General features: G+C 43.6%; 1 protein-coding gene across 1 annotated transcript in view; it reads right to left on the bottom strand.

Moving 5' to 3' along the window:
* Nucleotides 1-20,868, bottom strand: part of SHC4 (SHC adaptor protein 4) — a 147,527-nt gene that overhangs the window by 97,832 nt on the left and 28,827 nt on the right. The window contains exon 2 of the mRNA XM_055131722.1: nt 3,239-3,309. Within this exon, the coding sequence (XP_054987697.1) occupies nt 3,239-3,309 (71 nt within the window). The remainder of the gene's footprint in view (nt 1-3,238; nt 3,310-20,868) is intronic.

Consider the following 20,868-nt stretch of genomic DNA (forward strand, 5'->3'; position numbering starts at 1 on the left):
TATAGCCAGAAGGGAAAAGCATCAACCAGCGGCATTCTTCTGCAGGACAATCCAGTTCTATGTATAAGCAGCCTTCAAAATATTTCTTTTTGACCTAGTGGTAAGCCTTGGGAGACAGTATCCTAAATAATATAAGCCAGTGACAAAGGCATAAATGCTCTATGAGTCCATTTATAGGACACACTTAGAGTAGCCAGATTCATAGAGACAGAGAATGATGATTGCCAGCGGCAGGGGGGGGAGGGTTTGGGAAGAGGAAAGAATGAGAAGTTCATTTCATGAACAGAGAATTTCAGTTTGGAGAGATGAAAGCATTCTGTAAATGGATGGCAATATTGGTTGTGATATGCCACCTTACTGCCATGAACTGTTCATAGAAAAATGTTTAAAATGACAAGCTTTTAGGTTCTATGTCTCTTACCACAACTTAAAAAAGTCTTTAGGATATCTAGCAACAGTAAAATATTCAAATCAGGAGCTATAATATCAAAATGTTTCAAATTTTTGTATAGAAATTATGACATGCTTGTGTATGGTTAAAAAAAAAAGACCAGACTGATATTCCCAAGCACAAAATAGGCATAGGGGAGACTGGATGATTTTTAAAATACTACTCTCCATTTTTAAATGTTCACAAGAATAAACATAACATTTTTATACCATAATATATCATTTAAAGGCCTATCCTTGGGGCCAGAGTGATAGTACAGTATGTAGGGCGTTTGCCTTGCACGTAGCTGACCTTGGTTTATCTCTGGCATCCCTTATGGTCCCCCAAGCAATTCCAGGAGTTAGTCCTGAGTACAGAGCCAGAAATAAACCCTGAGCATTTCAAGGTGTGACCCGAAAAGCAAAAAAAAAAAATTAAAAAAATAAAGAGATCCTTCCTCTACCTCTCTATCCTCTTACCTCTCTTTGTTATAGTATTAACAGCACCTGTTACTAATCTAAAAAACATACCGTGTGCTGGTTTTATCCCCCTAGTCTGGTTCTGAAACTAGAATGTAAATTTTATGACAAGGGTTTTGACATCTTTATTTCTTGTGTTTTGATTTTGGGGCCACACCTAGCTGTATTCAGGGCTTACTCCTGGCTTTGTGCTCAGGGGTCACTCCTTACAGCACTTTACCTGCTGTACTAACTCTCCACTCCCATCGACGTCCTTAATTATTAAAGTTTCATACCCTTCAAGGGAACTCCATAAACAATTGAGTGAAAGAGAATTATCAATAATTAAGTGAATGGGTGGATGAATGAAAAATCAGTCCTTCTTGGGGAAAGCCGATGGGCATTTTTCTGACCGTGAGCCCCATGCCAGGTACTGAGACAGTTCCATCCTCCATCTGTGTACTATGTACTATGTAGTATGGATTGGAAGAAGTACTTTCTCCAGAGCAGGGATTATCATTGTCACTGTCATCCCATTGCTCATCAATTTGCTCGAGCGGGCACCAGTAACGTCTCCATCATGAGACTTGTTGTTACTGGTTTTGGCATATTGAATATGCCACGGGTAGCTTGCCAGGCTCTGCCATACTCTTGGTAGCTTGCCAGGCTCTCCGAGAGGGGCAGAGGAATCAAACCCAGGTCGGCTGCGTGCAAGGCAAATGCCCTACTGCTGTGCTATCGCTCTAGTCCAGGGATTATCAGGAGTAAATAAAGCTTAAGATATGTTCAAAGCAGAGCTGGCAAGATAGGAACTAATCTAGAAACCAACTGCATGAAGGAAATAGATGAGTGGACTAAAAATGTAAGAAGATTCAAAAGGGAGAAAAACATATAGCTCTCTCCAAATTCTGGAAAGTAGTGAGATGGAAATCTGCATTTATTCAGTAACTAACTCTGGCCTCTTCCATGTGCTAGGGACCAATGTAGCCATAAAAGACTATACCACTAACAATAACAAAACCCACTATTATATCATGGGTGAGAAGTTCCAAAAGACAAAGTTCAATACGTTATAGAATCTGCAACAGTATTTCCTTAAGTGCATTTCATAGAACCCTAGAGATACTTGGGATGTTCACTTATATTGCATAAAAGAAAGTCTTCTGGGACTAAATCAATTTAGAAAATCTTGAAATAAAGTTAACTTTTTAGCTACAGCACAAGACTTCCCTAAGTCTTTAATATAATACATACTGTGACTCTTCCAAAGAACAGTATGAGTCCTTTTCCTGATCCAACACCTTTAACTGCAATTTCACAGTTAAATATTATCCTCTGTTCAGGATGAGAAGATTTCCCCTTTGGAGTAGGTAACCTGTAGCTGTGGTTGTAAATGGGCATATTACTTACCCCTGAGATGCACGTGGGCACCTCATGCAACAAATGTCCAAGTCTTCTGAATCACTCACAGGAATCCAAGGTTCTCACCTCACCTCCTCACAGTCTTACCAGTTACCAGTGTCTGTGTTTAATTATGCCTTTTTCCATCCTTCCTTTGAACTTGAATTTCAAAAACTGCCTCGTAATTTCTATTTCTGACTTCCACTCTGTGTAATAATGATTCTACTTCCCCTCTATCACCTGGAGACCCCTGGGTAAGGCCTCCCTGCTTTAACTCCTGTGTACAACCAACTCATTCTATGTAGAAGAGGGAGACTTGGATTAGAAGCAAGAGGGAACCCTGTCTGGATGCTTTCCATTGGAAAACCTTGGACTCTCTGATGTGGAAATTCTTTTCCTCATCATATCTTTGGTGATTTCTTCAAATACAAGATTCTGCAGTGCCTTCATTCTAGGCATACTTTTAGATACCAGTGCCTGGGAAATCAGCTACTCCTCTACAGCATCATCTGAACAAATCTTACATCAATATAGATATCTGATCCACACTCCATTGGGCAATAATGATGAATAAACTCACCCATCCTTTTTTTTTTAATTTTATTGAATCACCGTGAGATAGTTACAAGCTTTCATGTTTGGGTTACAATTCCACAATGATCAAACACCCATCCCTCCACCAGTGCACATTCCCCACCACCAATACCCGAGTATACCCCCCTTTACCCACCCTTCCCTTGCCTCCATGGCAGACAATATTCCCCATGCTCTCTCTCTACTTTGAGGCATTAAAACTCACCCATCCTAAGTCCACTATGCTAGATCTACCTTCCAGTCACAAAAGCAAAATCCAATGATGCCTTTGAAGGCTTGACTGAAACTGCTTCGAGAAAGATCAGTTGGTCTTTAGACTGTAGCCCCACAGCCCCTCCCATTTTTCTTCTCTTACCTTGTAACTTGTGTTCTCATCCCAAAATCCAGTGACCTCATTGATTGCAGCACTTCAATACAGCCCATGTACTTGAATAGAAAAAGAAAAGAACAAGTAAGGCGCAATAGCATCCAGATGTCTCTTACCTGTATAGCAATTCCTGGAAAATACTTTAAAGTCATTCCTGATAGCAAGTTGTATTTGCATACTCAGCCTATTCATGTTATTTCCAACTATTAATGGACTTTTAAAGCCTAAAGATTTCATTATCATCATAAAACACAGCTAAATATAAACAAAGACAAATGTGAATTCACTGGTAAGGGTTTTGTGTATTTGTTTATTTGGGAGGTGGGGCGGTGGGTTCCTCCTTGGGTGTGGTGGGGGCCACCGGAACAACATCAGATGGTGCCTGGGAGAGGCCAAGTGGTGTCTGGGATTGAACCCAGGCATGCCAGTTATCTGCTTCAGCTGTTTCAGCCAGCTCCCCAGCCTGATTAGATAAATTTCAGTCCTGACTTTGCTTATTAGTTATGGGGCCTCAGCAAATTATTCAACTTCTCTCTATCTCTATTTACCATTCCCACTAGTAAAGTGGGAATTCAATTAGAATACTATGGGAGTTAAATTATTTCACACTGTTATTTCAAGCAGCTACAGGGACATGCATTGCTCAAATAGTAAACAAAAGTAAGTCTAAAAATGTCAAGTCTTGGGTCCGGAGTGATAGTACAGTATTTAGGGCATTTGCCTTGCATGTAGCCAACCCAGGATCCCATATGGTCTCCTGAGCAATGCCAGGAGTGATCTCTGAATGCAGAGTCAGGAGTAATCTCTTAGCATTGGCAATTGTGACACTCCAAAAAAGCCAAAAAAAGTCAAGCCTTCTAAGAACAGAAAACTAACATAGAAATACATATCATATAGAATTTAGTACATAGGCAGAGCCTGGCAAGCTATCTGTGGCATATTCGATTTGCCAAAAACAGTAACGATAGGTTTCATTCCCCTGACCCTGAAAGAGCCTCCAATCATTGGGAAAGACGAGTAAGGAGAGGCTGCTAAAATCTCAGGGCTGGGAGGAATAGAGATGTTACTGGTGCCCACTCGAGTAAATCGACGAGCAATGAGACGACAGTGATAGGATTTTTTGTTAAGAGAATTTTTATTTCTTTTTTGTAAAACTATGTATACAGAAAAGGGTCAAGGTGAGTTGAGAGTCATATCCTACATCAGCAACTAGTTCATTTAACTTGGACAGAGTCCTGGAAGAGGAACTGTGATTTGCAAAGTTAGAAGATGATTTCTCTTTCATGGAGCACCCATGAGAAAAACCATGCCAAGGGGCTGGAGCGATAGCACAGCGGGTAGGGCGTTTTCCTTGCACGCGGCCGACCCGGGTTTGATTCCCAGCATCCCATATGGTCCCCTGAGCACCGCCAGGGATAATTCCTGAGTGCAGAGCCAGGAGTAACCCCTGTGCAGAGCCAGGTGTGACCCAAAAAAAAAGCAAAAAAAAAAAAGAAAGAAAAACCATGCCACGCCAGTGGCCAAGACAGTGCCACGATTTGCTCTTTTTGAGGAGCCTTAAAACCACAGCAGAGGGAAGATGGTTAAACAGTGAGGGAAGGCGCGATGCTCCTGTGTGTCAGGAGGGGAGTAATGACAGCCCACACCAGGGAGAATTGGTGGCAAGAGGAAGGAGAAAACAGAATCAAGTGACATAACGGAAATAGATACTCTAAGATTCGGCAGTTGCTGTGATCTAGAGACTAGGAGAGCCGATGAGTCAAGGATGACTCAGATGTTTCCAGCCCGCAGAGTGCAGGGAGCAGGGACTCCATTAGCACCAACAGGAAAAGCCAGAAGATGAGGAGAGGTGTGGGACTTGCTGACTGGAAGTCGCTGGTAGGGCAGCCAGCAAAAAAAAAAAAATAGCAAGCTGGCAGTTGAAAATTGGATTTTTGGAATCACGGAGAGGAATTAAGGGACGCAGACTTCGTCGTCTTCTGTGCAATTGGGGGAGGTGAAGTCACGCGGTAAATCCTTGAGGCAGAGACGTGGCGGGGGGCGGGGAGAGAGCGTTGCTCTGGGAATGAGCTCAGTGCCGACTGAAAGTGATCTGTGGGCTCCTTGGAAACCATATGCTTCCTCTGTAGCTTGCTTTTGGAAGCCTCCCAGCCTCCCTCTATTTGGATATGGCAACCACAACAAAACCTGAACAACAATAAAACAAAACAACTGTGGAAAGATGGTAAGAGTGAGGTCTGGAGTGAGGCTCCTTGTACTGTTGCCTTTGTGTGGGAAGTCGGGGGCCCCCCAACCCCCACACCCCAAAAGCAACTCTTGGCCAACAGAGTGTGTGGGTCAGGGCAGAGCCTGATGCTGCTCAGGCCCCCTGTTCCTGAGATACACAGGCCATTCGGGTGATGCTCGGGGCTTCCAGGGTACCCCACACAAGCCAGACAAGTGCCCTAACTACTGTACCAGCTCTTGCCCTGATAACTAGTGTTTCTATTTGGATCTGGACACTGAGCATTTTTCCAGTAAGTGAGTTCACCAAGTGTTGCAGACGCTGTGTTGGTAGAGACCATCTCTTGGCAATCCTCAGCTCCACTCCTGTCTGTCAGATTCTAGGAGTCTCTAGGATGGACACAAATTTGGGGAATATTTATTCTGTCCAATGACACCAAACCTCTCAAGACTTGAAGACTTTGGGGGAAATGGCTGAGGTCCAGAATTTTCTGTCCAATAAATAGAAATTACTAGCGGGGTAAGCTAGAAAGCTCATGTCAGAATTGTCATAAAAGACAATTCCAAAGGTCCAAGCGCCATGCTGAGGTGGATTGGAAAAAGACTATTTTCACAGTGAAGATAACTTCTAGACAAGGTGAAACCTAGGGTGGTTCCCAGGGGAAAATGAGAGAGGTGAAGCACGGGACAGAGATCCTTTCCATGGTAGGTGTGGTGGAAACTACAGAGGCATTCTTATAAAAAGCTTAACCCTCTGAAATCCCACAATATTGTGAACCAATAAACAAATCCATTAAAAACCGATGGAGGTAGGGGCATTGGGTCACACACAGTGGTGCTCAGGGGTTATACCTGGCTCTGTACTCAAGGGATCATATGTGGTACCAGGGATTGAATTGGGTCAGCGGATGTAAGGCAAGTTATCTCTCTAACCCATCAACTAACTAAATTAAAAACCACATTTTTAGAGATTGTTTATACATCCTCACTGGGTGCTCATGCTTTTCCTTCCCTTCAGTGACTTTTTCCTACTCCAGAACTTAGTCGCTTATGTGCTTTCCCCTCGTTCGTTACCCCCTGGAAAGAGTGGACCCTCCCACAGTCTGGGTGACATTCTATGTTGTACCCCCTGGAGACTATGCCCTTACACAGTCCTCTCTCCCTGAGGCTGTCAAATCACTGATTTAATATGAGGTGAAGCCACCCAGCCCTTTAGAGCAAACTTTTTGAAAAATGTGATTAATTCCACAGTCTGATGGACTGAGTTTTTCATTGATGTCTATCAGGGCATGTCCATCATTGCTTAACTCCACCTGGAATTTATCATCCAGAAAACAAAACCTAATTACAAATCCCCACATCCTGTCTTTTCCAGATCCATTTACCCCTGGGCTTCACCTGTATCACTCTCTCACTAGCCCTTGGCTGCCACAAAAATTTTAGTCCTTGAATACAGTCAACCTTTTCCAAATGCAGGGCCTTTGCACTTGATGCTTCATAAGGTCCACTGTGCACCACCAGGGGTCAGCCCTGAGCACCACTGAGTGCCACCCAGAACAACAACAACAACTTTTTAAAATAAATTAAAAGGACTGACTCCTCATCTTCAGGCTCAAAGTCAAGTGTCACTACCTCAAAGCCTCCTCCTGTCTTAGTTCACCACAGATTCCATTGTCACCTTCATGCCATTGGTTGATGATGATATTAACTGTCATTCAGCTCTTATCACCCGCCTCATTTTCTTGGCTGTAAGTTATAAAGGCCACAATCACTGCCATATTCCCAGTACTTGGGACAGTGCTTAAGCTCTGGAAGGACCCAATAAAAATGGGTTAGAAGTCCAAAAGAAAGCTTTTATTGTTGAATGCCAACAATCTCTTTCAAATGAGCAGAAGGAGGGAGAAGAGATTGAGGAGGTGACCCATCTCTGGGTTATGGAGAAGAAATGAGAAGGGCAGAACTGAGATCGAGAAAAAAATTGTAGGAACTACAGGCCAGGAAGTTAGATAGCTTCAGGTTTCTGTATTTCTTTGACATTTACTCCACCTTTGTTATTTTTGTTATCCTGACTTTCTTAGAGAGTGGCAACAATCAACCTGAACACAGAGGGCGTTGCAGTGAAGTGGGAATCTGAGAAGAATGCATTCTACTCATGCAAGGGATGGGAGAGGGTTGGATGGGTGAGAGATAGAAATTCTCTGAGGGGGAGCATCAGAGAGCAGGGGAGCGTCTCAGTCTAAAGGAATGAATCAGTACTGGTGGGATTTGGGTTATCAATGAGAAAGATATTTAGTAGAAAACAGACAAGGAATAAGTAAGACAGGGAGAGATGAGTTTCCCAAGACTCTTTTCCTTTTAAAAAAAGAATGTTACCTCGTCACATCCACCACTAATAGTGCCCATAACACTCCACTGAAGTCCATAAATTCCTTGTCTTCCACTCCCCCACCCCTTGGTACCTCAGAGTCTATTACTATTGTTGTTGTTGTTTAGGTAACATGGTTATAGTAGTAACCACGATTACATAAAAATATTTATGGTTTTGATGCACAAAGTTATTGCCCTTTGCCACAAAAATGCTCAGGACCCTCCATCACTGTCTTTATGTTATGTCTAGTTCACCTCTTCCTGATCCCTGCCCGCTACTGCTTGGAAATCTCAGTTTATTCATCTAAGGCAAGACTTGGTTCTTCATCATACTCCAAAGCCATAACTGCCTTACCCGCCTCCTTCTAAGGCAGGCGCAGGGTATGCTTCTAGGTCCTCTCTCTTCGCTGAAACCTCTGACTTCACAGACCTGTCGCTCCACAAAGGCCCATGACACCTGCTGCCAGTCTCATTGTGATTAACGGAAGGAAGAGATGTGAATCATGGCCTGAGGTGATCATGGCAATGAGTCCATCATTTCCCCTTCCACACGGGCAAGTGCGGAGGATGGCTGCTAGCTCTCGGTGCCAACTGTAGCATTAAACTGAACAAGACAGATAGAGATGACAGGGCTCTCTGTCCTCAGGGATAAGTAAAAGATTCTGAAGAAACGTGAATCATGGCCTGAGGAGAGCATAACAATGTGAAGGGAAGGGATCAATGCCTGATTTTTGCCACAACTACCCCAAAGTCCAAAAAAGGGCACTAGCAATCCCCTCGACTCCCATGGTCCGTTTCACACAAAAACCGTTGCTGTGAGGAAGCAGGGCGAGGGGAGAGGATCACCACAATCCGACTCTGTCTCTCTTTCACCTGAGGCCTGCGTGAGCAGAGAGCAGCTGCGTATAGAAGCACAAGAAAGAAGTTTTGGAAGTAGAGTTTGTAGCTGTGTTTGGGATGACAATACCTTCATTCATTTCTTAAACTCAGATCTGCCGAAGACAGGGTCTCTGTTCTCAAGAGAGCCTGTCCCAGAAGTACAGGACAACCATGAAAGAGATGATTTATCTTTTCTTTCTATGAGGTTAGTCATTGTTGTTAATTCCATTTAAAAGATGAGGAAATTAAGGCCTATTAAAGGAAGTGCCTGGCTCGGTTTCATTTATTCAGAGAGATTGAATCAGGGTTTATTTTAGCGTCTGCGGTCCATTTGCGAGCCCCTGTGAGTGAGTCTTGTATAACTGGATGGGTGAAAAAAAGAAGGAATCATCCAGCCGGCTCCCACTGGCCTTGCCTTGGGTCCGCCGGGTGGGTAACAGATGATCTGGGGCCACAACGGTGAGAAAAGGCGTAAATCTGGGCTGTCTGGGGCCTTCGGGGGTGGCACATGAGACAGAGGACACTCCCGCATTCCTGACCTTGTGAGGACACTGGAAACCTTTATGAACGGTCCACAGGGTGTGAGAAAGTGGCTGTGCTCAGCAGGCTCAGACAACCTTCCCATTCAGCACCTGAAAGACAGTTTACCCAACTTCCAGTCCCCTCTCCCTTCGTGCCCCAAGGCAGCAATAATATTTTTGTACTGTCTGAGCCTCAACCACTTGCTCCCAGGGAGAGGTGAACAGCCTATTCATGACTGTGTATATCCAGATCTGGGAATTCCAGAGAAGACATGACGGGGGTTTTCAGAGAGAAAGAACAAGAGCTGGTGTCTGGGAATGTCTCATCTGGGAATGATGGGTTTGGGTGGAGGACAAAGTGAAAGGTTATATCTGTAGAAAGAAAAGGTCTGATGGATATATAAGGAAGTGTTAACAGTCACTATCTCTGAGAATCAATAAGAGGTGAGCAGTCCTTTACGTTTTACTTTATGCTTTGCATGGCTTATAGGTTTTCTATAAACTTTTTATTTGTGCCCTGTGATCTACAATGCTGTCAGTGGTGATGTTTCGGAAATCCAATGGTGCTAGACCTCACCCACCACTTCACTCTTAGCAGCCTGCTGTACCTAAATGTTTTTGCCAATAAGTAGGCACCATCATCTTAGAGTTTAAAAAAATGAAATAAGCATAGCTTACTTTACCTTCTTCTAAAAGGCCCTTTTCTTCATAATTACAAGTAATAAGCCCTTTTTCACTCCCCTCTTCCTTAGCCTCTGGAGTAGGAATACGGAGAGACAGATAATTCAAGAGAACCCTGAAGTCACAGGGCCTGCCCTCAACAAGATGAGAGAGAGTGACATGGAGAAGGAAAATAGCACGGAGGAGCCATAGACAGCCAAGTGTGACAGCACGGGCTTCTGACCTTCATGCAGTAAGCATTCACCAGATGTTGAGCCACCAGGGAGGGCTGTCAACTACAGGATTTTCCTGCCACCCTTTCAGTGGCTGTTGTTATTGTTTGGGATGTGCTATGGGCTTACTCCTGGCTCTGCTCTCAGGTATCACATCTTGCAGTGGTGAGGGGACCATATGGGATGCTGAGGATGAAACCCAGCTCTGTCACATGCAAGGCAAGCACCCTAGCCACTATACTATCTCTCTGGCTCCTCCTGCAACCTTTAACTGACATCTAGTCTTTCCCATTTAAATAAAGGGAGGTGAAGGCTGGAAACAGCTCAAAGAACTGAGTGCATGAAGGGCTGAGCATGTTTGGAATAAAAGAGGCCCTGATTCAATCCCTCCCACACTGTTTGACCCCCTAAGCACTGCCATAAGTGACTCCTGAGCACAGAGAAACTGAATAGCCCCCTGAGTACTACTAGGCCTGGCCAAAACCTAGTATATGATAATATATTTTTTAAATTGAGGTAGGGTGAGTTGGGGGGGCATATTCTTTTCATAATCTTGATCCATGACCACTTCTTTTCCAAGGTGGGGGCTGATATCACACTTTCCTGTCCACAACAGTCCTTAATTCCCAACACAGACTACATCTTTAAGGCAGATCTTTTTCCCTTGGAGAACTCCAGAGTTACCAGTTTATTCTGCTTTAGAAGATCTCAGAAACTGCATTTGCAATAAGCACTGAGGTGATTCTACCTTTAGTGGTCCAAGAGCCACTGCAAAGAAAACACCAGTCCTCAAGAAAAGACTCAACTTTCTTCACTTGGTTGCTAAGGCCTTCAAAGTGTATCACTATATAGGAGTCAGTTCCTCTATCATAAACCTTTCCTCTTCTTTCCTACAGCCCCTGGAGGCCCATCAGCAGGTATGGCCCCAACTCTTTCTCCCCAACAAAGATAAACATGTATTTAAAATTCAGTACCTGATAACTAAGATAGTCACAAGTGAAATGACTAGATAAAAGAAAGTAGTTAGATGAAGGCCAATCTGTGTCACGTGATCTACAAGCAGAAGAAAAACAACCTACTCACTCTAGCCCCAGATGACATTCAGGAATCTGGCTTTTCAGGAGAATTCAGAAATCAAACTTCACCTGGGAATTCTCTTGACTTCAAAAAAAAAAAAAAACCAAGCAGATCACAATGAATAGCACTGTAGCACAGTAGCGCTGTCATCCCATTGTTCATCAGTTTGCTCGAGCAGGCACCAGTAACATCTCCATTATGAGACTTATTGTTACTGCTTTTGGCATATTGAATACACCACAGAGAGCCTGCCAGGCTCTGCCGTGCGAGTGGGATACTCTTGGTAGCTTGCTGGGCTCCCTGAGAGGGATGAAGGAACTGAACCCAGGTCAGCTGCATGCAAAGAAAACACCCTACTTGCTGTGCTATCACAATGAATAATTTTTTAAAAATCAAATTAAGGACTCAGAGAATAGCACAAAAAGCGAGACTGCGTGCCTTGTATGTGTGAGACCCCAGTTGGATCTCCAGCCCCATATGGTTTCCTCCCTCTCCCCCCCTCAAATTACAGCACTGTGAGATCTGGACCCAGGCTCAAACAACCACAATTTTCAGCCCTAGAGTACTGAGTTGTCTGATCAGGCTGGCCGAGAGGCACCAAGAGTAGATTCTAGGACCCCTGACCACTACTTAGGAAGCCCCCACCAAAAAAATAGAAAAAAAGGAAAACAATTCCATTTACACAAGTATTAGAAAAATAAAATATTCATGACTATACTTAAAATAAGGTAAAACATACTTTGAAAACTATAAAACATTAAGAAAATCAAAATTAATGGAAGCATATTTCATGTTTATGAATCAGAATATACCAAATTGTCCCAAATGGATCTACAGATATAACTCAGTTCCTGTAGAAAGCTTAATGAGTGATTTATAGAAATTAATAAGCTGATCCTAAAACTCACATGTACATGCAAGAGACTCAGACTAAGCAATCTCAAACAAAAAACAAAGTTGGAGGGGTGCTGAAGCAATAGCACAGCAGGCAGGGCGTTTGCCTTGCACCGGCCGACCCAGGTTTGATTCTCAGCGTCCCATATGGTCCCCTGAGCACTGCCAGGAGTAATTCCTGAGTTCAGAGCCAGGAGACAACCCCTGTGCACTGCCGGCTGTGACCCCCCCCAAAAAAAACAAAAAAACACAACGTTGGAGGAATCACATACCATAATTTCAAAACATATTACCCATCAACATAATTAATCAATTAAATTTTTTTTTGTTTGGAGGCATGCTAACAGTGCTCAGGGGCTATTTGCAGCTCTGTGTTCAGGAATAATTTCTAGTAGTGCTCAAGGGACCATGAGGGATCAAGCCGCATTGATCCTCTGTGGAAAGCATATGTCCCAGCCCTTTGAGTAATCTCACCGCACAGTTAATTTTTGACACTGATTTTTAGAAAAACAATTCAATGAGGAAAAATAAGGTCTTTTCAATAAGTGAAGCTGGAGCAACTGGATATCCACAAAGAGAATAATAATATTGGATGCCTTCCCCATACCATGTGCAAAAATAAAGTGGATCCAAGAAAGACACACAGAAATTAAAGGATAAAATTATCAAAAGAAAAATATATAAAATGTCAGGACCCTGGATGTGATGCCAAAAGCATATGCAATCAAAGAAAAGTAGAACAAAATGATAAAAGTTAAATCGTTTTGATTCAAGGGACCCTATCCAAAAGATGAAAAGATCACTCAGAGAATGAAAGAAAATATTTGTAGATGACATATTTGCTAAAGAACTTGAATAATCCACGTTTACAACTCAGCAATTAAAAGACAATTTTCTTTTTACATCGGTAAAAGATCTGGACAGATATGTCTTGCAAGAAGATATAGAAATGGGTGTGACCCGCCCCAAGGGACGCAGCCCTGGCAGCCGGAAAACTCCACTACCTAACCTCTGCCATGCTCAAGGCCTCTCCCCACACACTCGGGCAGAGCCTCACACATGAGTGACTTATTCCTGGACCACGTGGCCACATTTGTGGCCACGCAACACATCATAAGACACTCCCTACCCATTTCCCAAGAGTACCACACCGCATTTGATGGGGTTCAAGTAGTAGGCAACCAATCATAGAGGGAAATATATATGTGCATATATATGTTTTATATATGTATATATATAAAACACAAAAGTTCACATCACTCAACTTTGAACAACATGTTTGTGATATGCTAAAGAAGGTCTTAATGGCTCCTGCCAAAATAGAACAATCCTCACACTATTCCCTCTATGGATACTTTTTTTGTAGCATTTTCAGCAATTTTTCATAACAAACAACACAAAGTATATTATTTCACTTGTGTTTTGGGACAGGGATTGGGGCTTGGAATGGAAACATCCCAAATATGGTGGTTGGAAGATGTAATTGTGGTGGGATTGGTGTTTGAATATTAAATGCAATAAAATATTGTGAACTACCTTATAAAATAAAATTCTTTTTAAACAGTGAAAATATAAATAAAAGAAGATATAGAAATGGTCAGTAGACATATTGCTTACTATTCCATCAAATAGTGCAGACACTGAAGAAAGTAGCTTGGCTGTAGCTCAAGAAGTTAAGCTTAGAATTACCAATGACCCAATCATTCTGCTTCCACATACATGCAAAAAACTTGAAGACATACATCCACAGAAAAAATTGCACACTGGAGCCAGAGCTACAATATAGTGAGTACGACACCTGCCTTACATGCAGAAGACTCAGATTTGATCCCTGGCATTCCATATGGTCCCCCTGAGTCCTCCAGCAATGATTCCTGAGTGCAGGTAGGAACGAGCCTGAGCGCCAGTGGGTGTAGCCCCCAAACAAACAAAAATAATTTGCACATAAATGCTCGTAGCAGTACTATCCCTAATAGCCAAAAAGGTGGAAGCAACTCAAATAACCAACAACTAAAATAAAAAAAAAAGTGGCTCTCATGCACTGTATCACTGTCATCCCATTGCTCATTGATTGCTCGAGTGGACACCAGTAACGTCTCCATCGTGAGATTTGTTGTTACTGTTTTGGCATATCAAATTCGCCACGGGTAGCTTGCCAGGCTCTGCCGTGCGGGCGGGATACTCTCAGTAGCTTGCTGGGCTCTCCGAGAGGGATGGAGGAATCGAACCTGGGTCAGCCACGTGCAAGACAAACACCCTACATGCTGTGCTATTATTTCGGCCCATGGAATAATATTTGACAATTAAAAAAAGCTTGAACCACTGATACTACAATATGAATGAACATCTCAAATATTTTCTTAAGTAAAAGAGGGTATTCATAAAAGACCATGTGATATATTATTTCATTTATATGAAATGTCTAGAATAGACAAATCTATAGAAGCAAAATGGAGAACTGGGGGCCAGAGGTGGGTAGTTCAATGACAGAGCACAGGCTTTGCATTTGGAAAAGTTTGGAGTGGTGGGGTGCTAAAGATAGAGCATTTCTTTGTGGCTGAAAGAATTTTCCAAAATTGGTGGCAGTTGTATAATTCTGTGAAAGTGCTGGAAATGACTGAATTTTCCACATCATATTATTTCATGGTGCTGAGTATTAAACCCAGGGCCTCACACATTCGAGGCACATGATCTACCACTCTAGCCTTTAAATGGGTGACTTGTATAGTGTGTGAATTACATCTTCATTCAGCAACTACCAAGCCACAATAGCAACAATAATAGGCAAAGGGAATAATATCTGCATGCATCGTGTGACCTTGATAAAACTCCCAGGCCACATGTCTGGATGGATGAAAAATGAATAACTATTGAATGAGACATCCAAACTCGTGATAGCTGTTTGAAATTTTCAGTGCTCTATAGAATAGAGCTCACTGGCCTCTCTGGGTTCCAAGAGCATCTTGGTCACACCTCACGGTTGCTGCAATTTACCTCCTCAATTGTCTAAGTCATCGGCTGGACTGTGAGTATCTCAAGGGCACACAGTGAGTCTGAGTTGTCATTATCCCCAGCACCTCTTACAGTGCCATATATGATTTATTTGAATGAAGTAGCCAAGGAATGATATTCAGGAAGTCTCAAAATAACCTGCATCCGAAGTGAACCATCTGTAATGTGCTCCTTAAAGGAGCATATTACCAGTTAATACAGTTCTGAAATGAAGCTGACCCAAGCCTTCCCAGTGCCAGGCATGACTCAGAATGTGAGTTGTGAGGAGAAGACGACAAGTCCTTCCCCATTTAGCACAACGCTAATCAAATGAAACCTGGGCAGGTAGCAAAAAAAGAAGAAGGATCCCTCCCCTGGAATGGGAACAAATACTGGATGAAAGTTTAGAGGACATTCAGGGAGACCAGCGGGCGGGGGGGGGGGGGAGGCCCCTCTGAATTCAGCTCAGTGGAAGGGGTAGTGATCTGGATAAACACCAGCTTCCCCACATGACCTTAGAGTGCCACTGAGCTCTGACCCAAGAGCAGTAGGCTACTGATATCTGCCATTCTAAGTCTTCTTTTGCTCACTTTTCTCTGGGGGTACTTACTGCTGACAGTATTACCTCTCTATATGTCATCAGGCTCCCTTAACTAGAATTTTTTTAGCAAAGAGATGAGACTGCTCAATCCCCATTATCTAGAATACTGCCTAGCATTATGCATTTCAATACACAGACATTTTGAATTGAGTACAACCTGGTTTTCAATTTTCAAACACCTACCCTGCTGGAAGCCCTTTTTCCTTCTCCAGGTTAAAGAGTCAGAAAATCCAGGACACACCTTCGTTCACAGGTCTGAGGGCTCAGCAACCAGAAAAGCATCTATCCTCTGAGTCTTGAGTTGTGATCGTCAAAAAATATATTGTCTGTTCTGCCTGTTCTTTCACACACAAGATTTCCCCTCTAGGACTCCTGTCTGAGCAAAGCAAGGCGACAGAGTGAGTAGGTGGCACATGGATGAACTCACTTTCTCCATTCTTTCCCTTCAAAATAGAATCCTTTGGCCACAACAGATGGAAAGGGCATCTCTTTTCTTTAGAAACCCACTCCTACTCTCTCTAAAGCAAGCTGAGCTAGCAATCTCCTGGGGATTTCAGAATCAAACAATAGATGTGTTGAGGTGATCCAAAAAATAACTCTAAAGTTTGATTTTGACCGTGAGCAACCCAGATCCTTCGAATAGAGTGAGAGTCTGAAAGGCACTCGGGTGGGCCTCTAGCAGACTAGGATGTAGATGGCCTACTAGTGTCCAAAGAAACTGTCAGTTGCGCTACGTGGGCGAGAAAAGTATGACAACCATCTGCAGCACATGAAACCACTATGTGGTGTCTCATACCAACAGTCCCACTCCCATTGAAAATCCCTTACTTCAGGGATTTTTGTGAAGTGAGAGACCCTACAGATCTCTCTGCTTACAGATCCCAGCACAAACATAGCGACTCAACAGGAAATCACCTCTGAAGCTTCAGGCGAACACCAAGGAGGGCTAGGAGGGCTAGGGCCTCTCCTCTGAACCCCCACTCCTCCATGTTGGGAGAAACTAATAGAAACTTCTGCTGCTGGGCTCAGCCAGAAAAGGCCTCTTAAGTGATGAGGTGCTTTTGCATGAGCAGAGATTTGCATTCTGTCTATGCTCATGAGTGTCACTCAGTTGATTCTCATGATGATGCTGTGACAAAACATGGGTGGGTGATATAGACTGCCCCTTTTCACAGGTGGGCAAGCTGCTTCTCAGAAATCTGGTGGTCTGCTCAAGGCCCATCAGGTGAATTAGAAGAATTCATCTTTTCTGCACAAAGCATGAAATAGACCTGCAAAAGTCCATTATGTAGGGATGATTCAAATGGTATATCTATAGAATCTATTCAAGCCAGTAACACCGACTTAACCAGACTTAACGGGGAGCCATTCTATCAATAAAGCATTGGTAGAATGTCCACCGCCTCCCTCAGAGTCCAAGGTGATGTTTAAAATTAAAAGCTGACAAGAGATAATACAGAGAGGTCAAAGTGCTGACCCTGGTTTGAAAGGCAGCACCACATATGGTCCCCTAGGATAGCCAAGAATGATCCCTGAGCACAGATATAGGAGTAAACCCTTAGTGATGCCAGATATGGCCCCAAAATTAAATAAATAGAATGAAAATGAATTCAGGGACTGGAGAGTGGGTACAGGGGTTAAAGTGTTTGGTTTGGATGTGGCTGTTCAATTCCCACCACCACAGAAGGCCCCCTGAGCACCACCAGATGTGGCTCACTCCCAGTAGATAAAATGAATTCAGGTGACTGATCAAAAAAAGTGCATTTGCATGATAAGAAGAAAGAACGTAAGGGAAGTCTCCTCTGTCAGTCACTGTGCCTCTCCATGCAATTGTGACTCACTGTGACTTAACAGCGATGGCTGCATCCGTTGCCTGGGTCCAGCAGTACTGAGCTTGGATCCAGGCATGTCAATTAGCAACTGTTCTCTCAGATAACAGGAATTGATTCATACAAAAGTAAATTCTCCTTGACCAAAATATTCTCAGTGCATTCTTTGCAAAAACTCCTTGAGAACTTTGCATCTAATACTCAATTTTAATATTGAGATTGAGATTCAAAAGCAGCAACCAACAACCTTAAGCCCAAGTCCTTTGAGGGAAGGCACAAAAATGCCAATGTTTTCCAGTCTTCTAAGAAACTTTTAAAAGATGTTTAATTCCTGTGGAGTCCTCATTTTATTTATTTATTTATTTATTTATTTATTTATTTATTTATTTATGTCTGCTTTTTGGGTCTCACCTGGTGTGACCAGGTATGACCACATCTGGTGGTGCTCAGGGAGCCATATGTAGTGGTGGGAATTGAACAGCCACATCCAAACCAAGCACTTTAACCCCTGTACCCGCTCTCTAGAGAGTCTCTTGCCCGCACTCCTGGCTGTCTTCCCTGGGGCTCCTCGGAGGGGATGGGCTCCAGCTTCCCTCCCTGCACTGAGCAGAGCTCCCAGCGGCCAAAGACCACCAGAAACTAGCCACAGCCATGCTCAAGGCCCCTCTCTACACGTTCGGACAGGCCTCACGCATGAAGGTACCGGCAGAGAAACACAGGTGTGTGTAATCCCATCAACGGCCAACATCCAGAGACTTAAAAGCAAGCTCTCAGAAGCGATATCTTATAACCTACTTTTCCCTCTGGGAGAAACTCGCAAGCTACTGAGAGCTTCCTGCCCACATGGAACAGCCTCGCAAGCTTCCCATGGTGTATCTGTATGCCAAAGCCAGTAACCAGCCGAATCTCATTCCCCTGACCCTGAAGGAGCCTCCAATGCACCATCTTTGGGATGGCTGAGAAGAGAGAGGCTTCTAAGATCTCAGGGATAGGACAAATGTAGAGGTTACTGAGACCGCTCGAACCACTCGATGATCAACGGGATTCTGTGATCATGATCATGATCGGATCGCACCCAGCGATGCACAGGGGTTACTCCTGGCTCATGCACTCAGGAATCATTCCTGGCGGTGTTTGGGGGACCATATGGGATGCTGGGAATCGAAGCTGGGTTGGCCGCGTGCAAGGCAAATGCCCTACGTGCTGTGCTATTGCTCCAGCCCCTGGAGACCTCAATTTAGAAGAGCAGAAATGTTATTTTCTCTTGTTCTTGGAAAAGCTTCTCTAAACTAGTGGGACTGGTTCCCCATGATTAAAATAAGAATGAAAAACTGGCCTGTAAGCTGGCCTTCCTCATATTAAGTTGCTTTTGTAATAGCAATTGACTCTTCCCTGATGGATGTAGAGAAATCCCAAGTTGTGTCAAAGCATAAATACATGCAGAAGAGAAACCTTAACAGGGCTGCTTACAGGAATAACAACTGAATAATTGATCCCACCAACCCTTTAACCAGAGCCCTATGATTAAAAAGGCAGGCTTTTTCTTATCCCCTGAAAGGCCCTCAGTCCTCTGAGTACTTGATCCTCCTCTTTTGTTTTTCATTCATCTGCCTTCCCCACTCCTTTCTTTGCAGCTGCAGACTGTCACCCAATTGCATCCTTTTTTTTTTTTTAAATCTTCCAAGCCCTTAGTAGGACTTCACTTTCTATGCCCTTTTCAAGTTGAAGGGGCAGTTCCGGATCTGGCTACTGACATTCAAACAGACATTAGCTGTGATTTTCCACATTCTTTTCTCTCACAACTGGAGCCTCCCCCCACCTCCACTCCCCTTAGTCCAGTTTCCCAAGGAGAATGCCCTAACCGCAGAAGCCCCTGGGGAATTCACTATAGACACTAGGACTAGGCAGAAACAAGAAATAAGTCATTTTCCATCTCAGCCAACAAGATACGGCATTACTTGCTCATGCAGAATAACCCAGTCCATTCTAATGCACATGGGGCGAGGAGGTGTGCACCATGACATCTGAAAGCAGGAGTCTTGAGAGACAGGGCTGGGGTTGTGTCTATCCAGCTTGGCATCTACTAGCTACAAAATGTTGGACAAACATGGGGGCTGGAGTGATAGCACAGCGGGTAGGGCGTTTGCCTTGCATGCGGCCGACCTGGGTTTGATTCCCAGCATCCCATATGGTCCCCTGAACACGGCCAGGCGTAATTCCTGAGTGCAGAGCCAGGAGTAACCTCTGTGCATCGTGGGGTGTGACCCAAAAAGCAAAAAAAAAAAAATGCTGGACAAACAGCTCTACATCTCCAAGTCCTCCTTTCCTCCCCTATGACATAGGGTCAATGGCTTATCTGTTTCACAGGGCTGTTATGAAAATCCAGGTAATACATGCTATATGGTTCAAATTAGGTCATGCTGAGCGTAGCCAGTGGCACATGGACTAGTGAGTCTCTCCATCCTCCTCTGTCCCACCTGCCTCTTAGCTAAAGAGATTCAATCATGAGGTGGGGGCGATAGTACAGTGGGTAGGGTGTTTTCCAGGCATGCGGCTGACCTGCGTTTGATCCTCGGCACCTCATATGGTCCCCTGAGCCTCACCAGGAGTGATCTCTAAGCAGAGCCATAAGTAAGCTCTCAGCACAGTCAAGTGTGCTCCCATACACACAAAAAAAGAGGGGGACTCAATCAGGAGCATTGTTGGATATTTATCTAACTGCACAATATTCTGGAAGTGTGTAGGAAGGACTCCCAGCTTCATAGAACCCAGGGAGATTTTTTAGAAGATTCCTAGATGGGGTTGTTGGGGTTGATGGGGTTGTTGTCTTATTCCACATAATAAGAACAATAAATGCAAGAGATAAGGGCAGAATCATGGTTGCTTTAAAAATACCTCATTCTTCAACTTGACAGAAGAGATATGGCTGTGGGGTATAGACAGGTACCAGACATTCGTTGTTTTAGCTCATTGTTGGCCTGTATAGTTCAATGGGCTCTTGAAAGATAGAGCTGGGTCTCCGTGACTTGGATCCTTAGACTCTGGCACATGGCCCCCAGAAACATCTCAAGAGACCCTTCTAAAATGTCTAATGACTAGAATCACATTTCAGACCACCCAAGCTTAAGTGTAATACCAATTTCTCCTCATCATTCCATAAGTTTCTAAACAATACTTCCACCCAGCCCATTTCTCAGACCCAAATAAATGCAAGCTAAAAATATATCCCAGGTCATGAATCATAAATGAGATGGAAAAGCAATGACTCATAGAAGTTAATCTGCTTCCCAGGAGAGTATTGCTGGATGTCCTTTGCTCTGAAAGGTTAGGCAAAATGCCAGCA

The sequence above is a fragment of the Sorex araneus genome, chromosome 3 (assembly GCF_027595985.1).
Source record: "Sorex araneus isolate mSorAra2 chromosome 3, mSorAra2.pri, whole genome shotgun sequence".
NCBI classification, from domain to species: domain Eukaryota; kingdom Metazoa; phylum Chordata; class Mammalia; order Eulipotyphla; family Soricidae; genus Sorex; species Sorex araneus.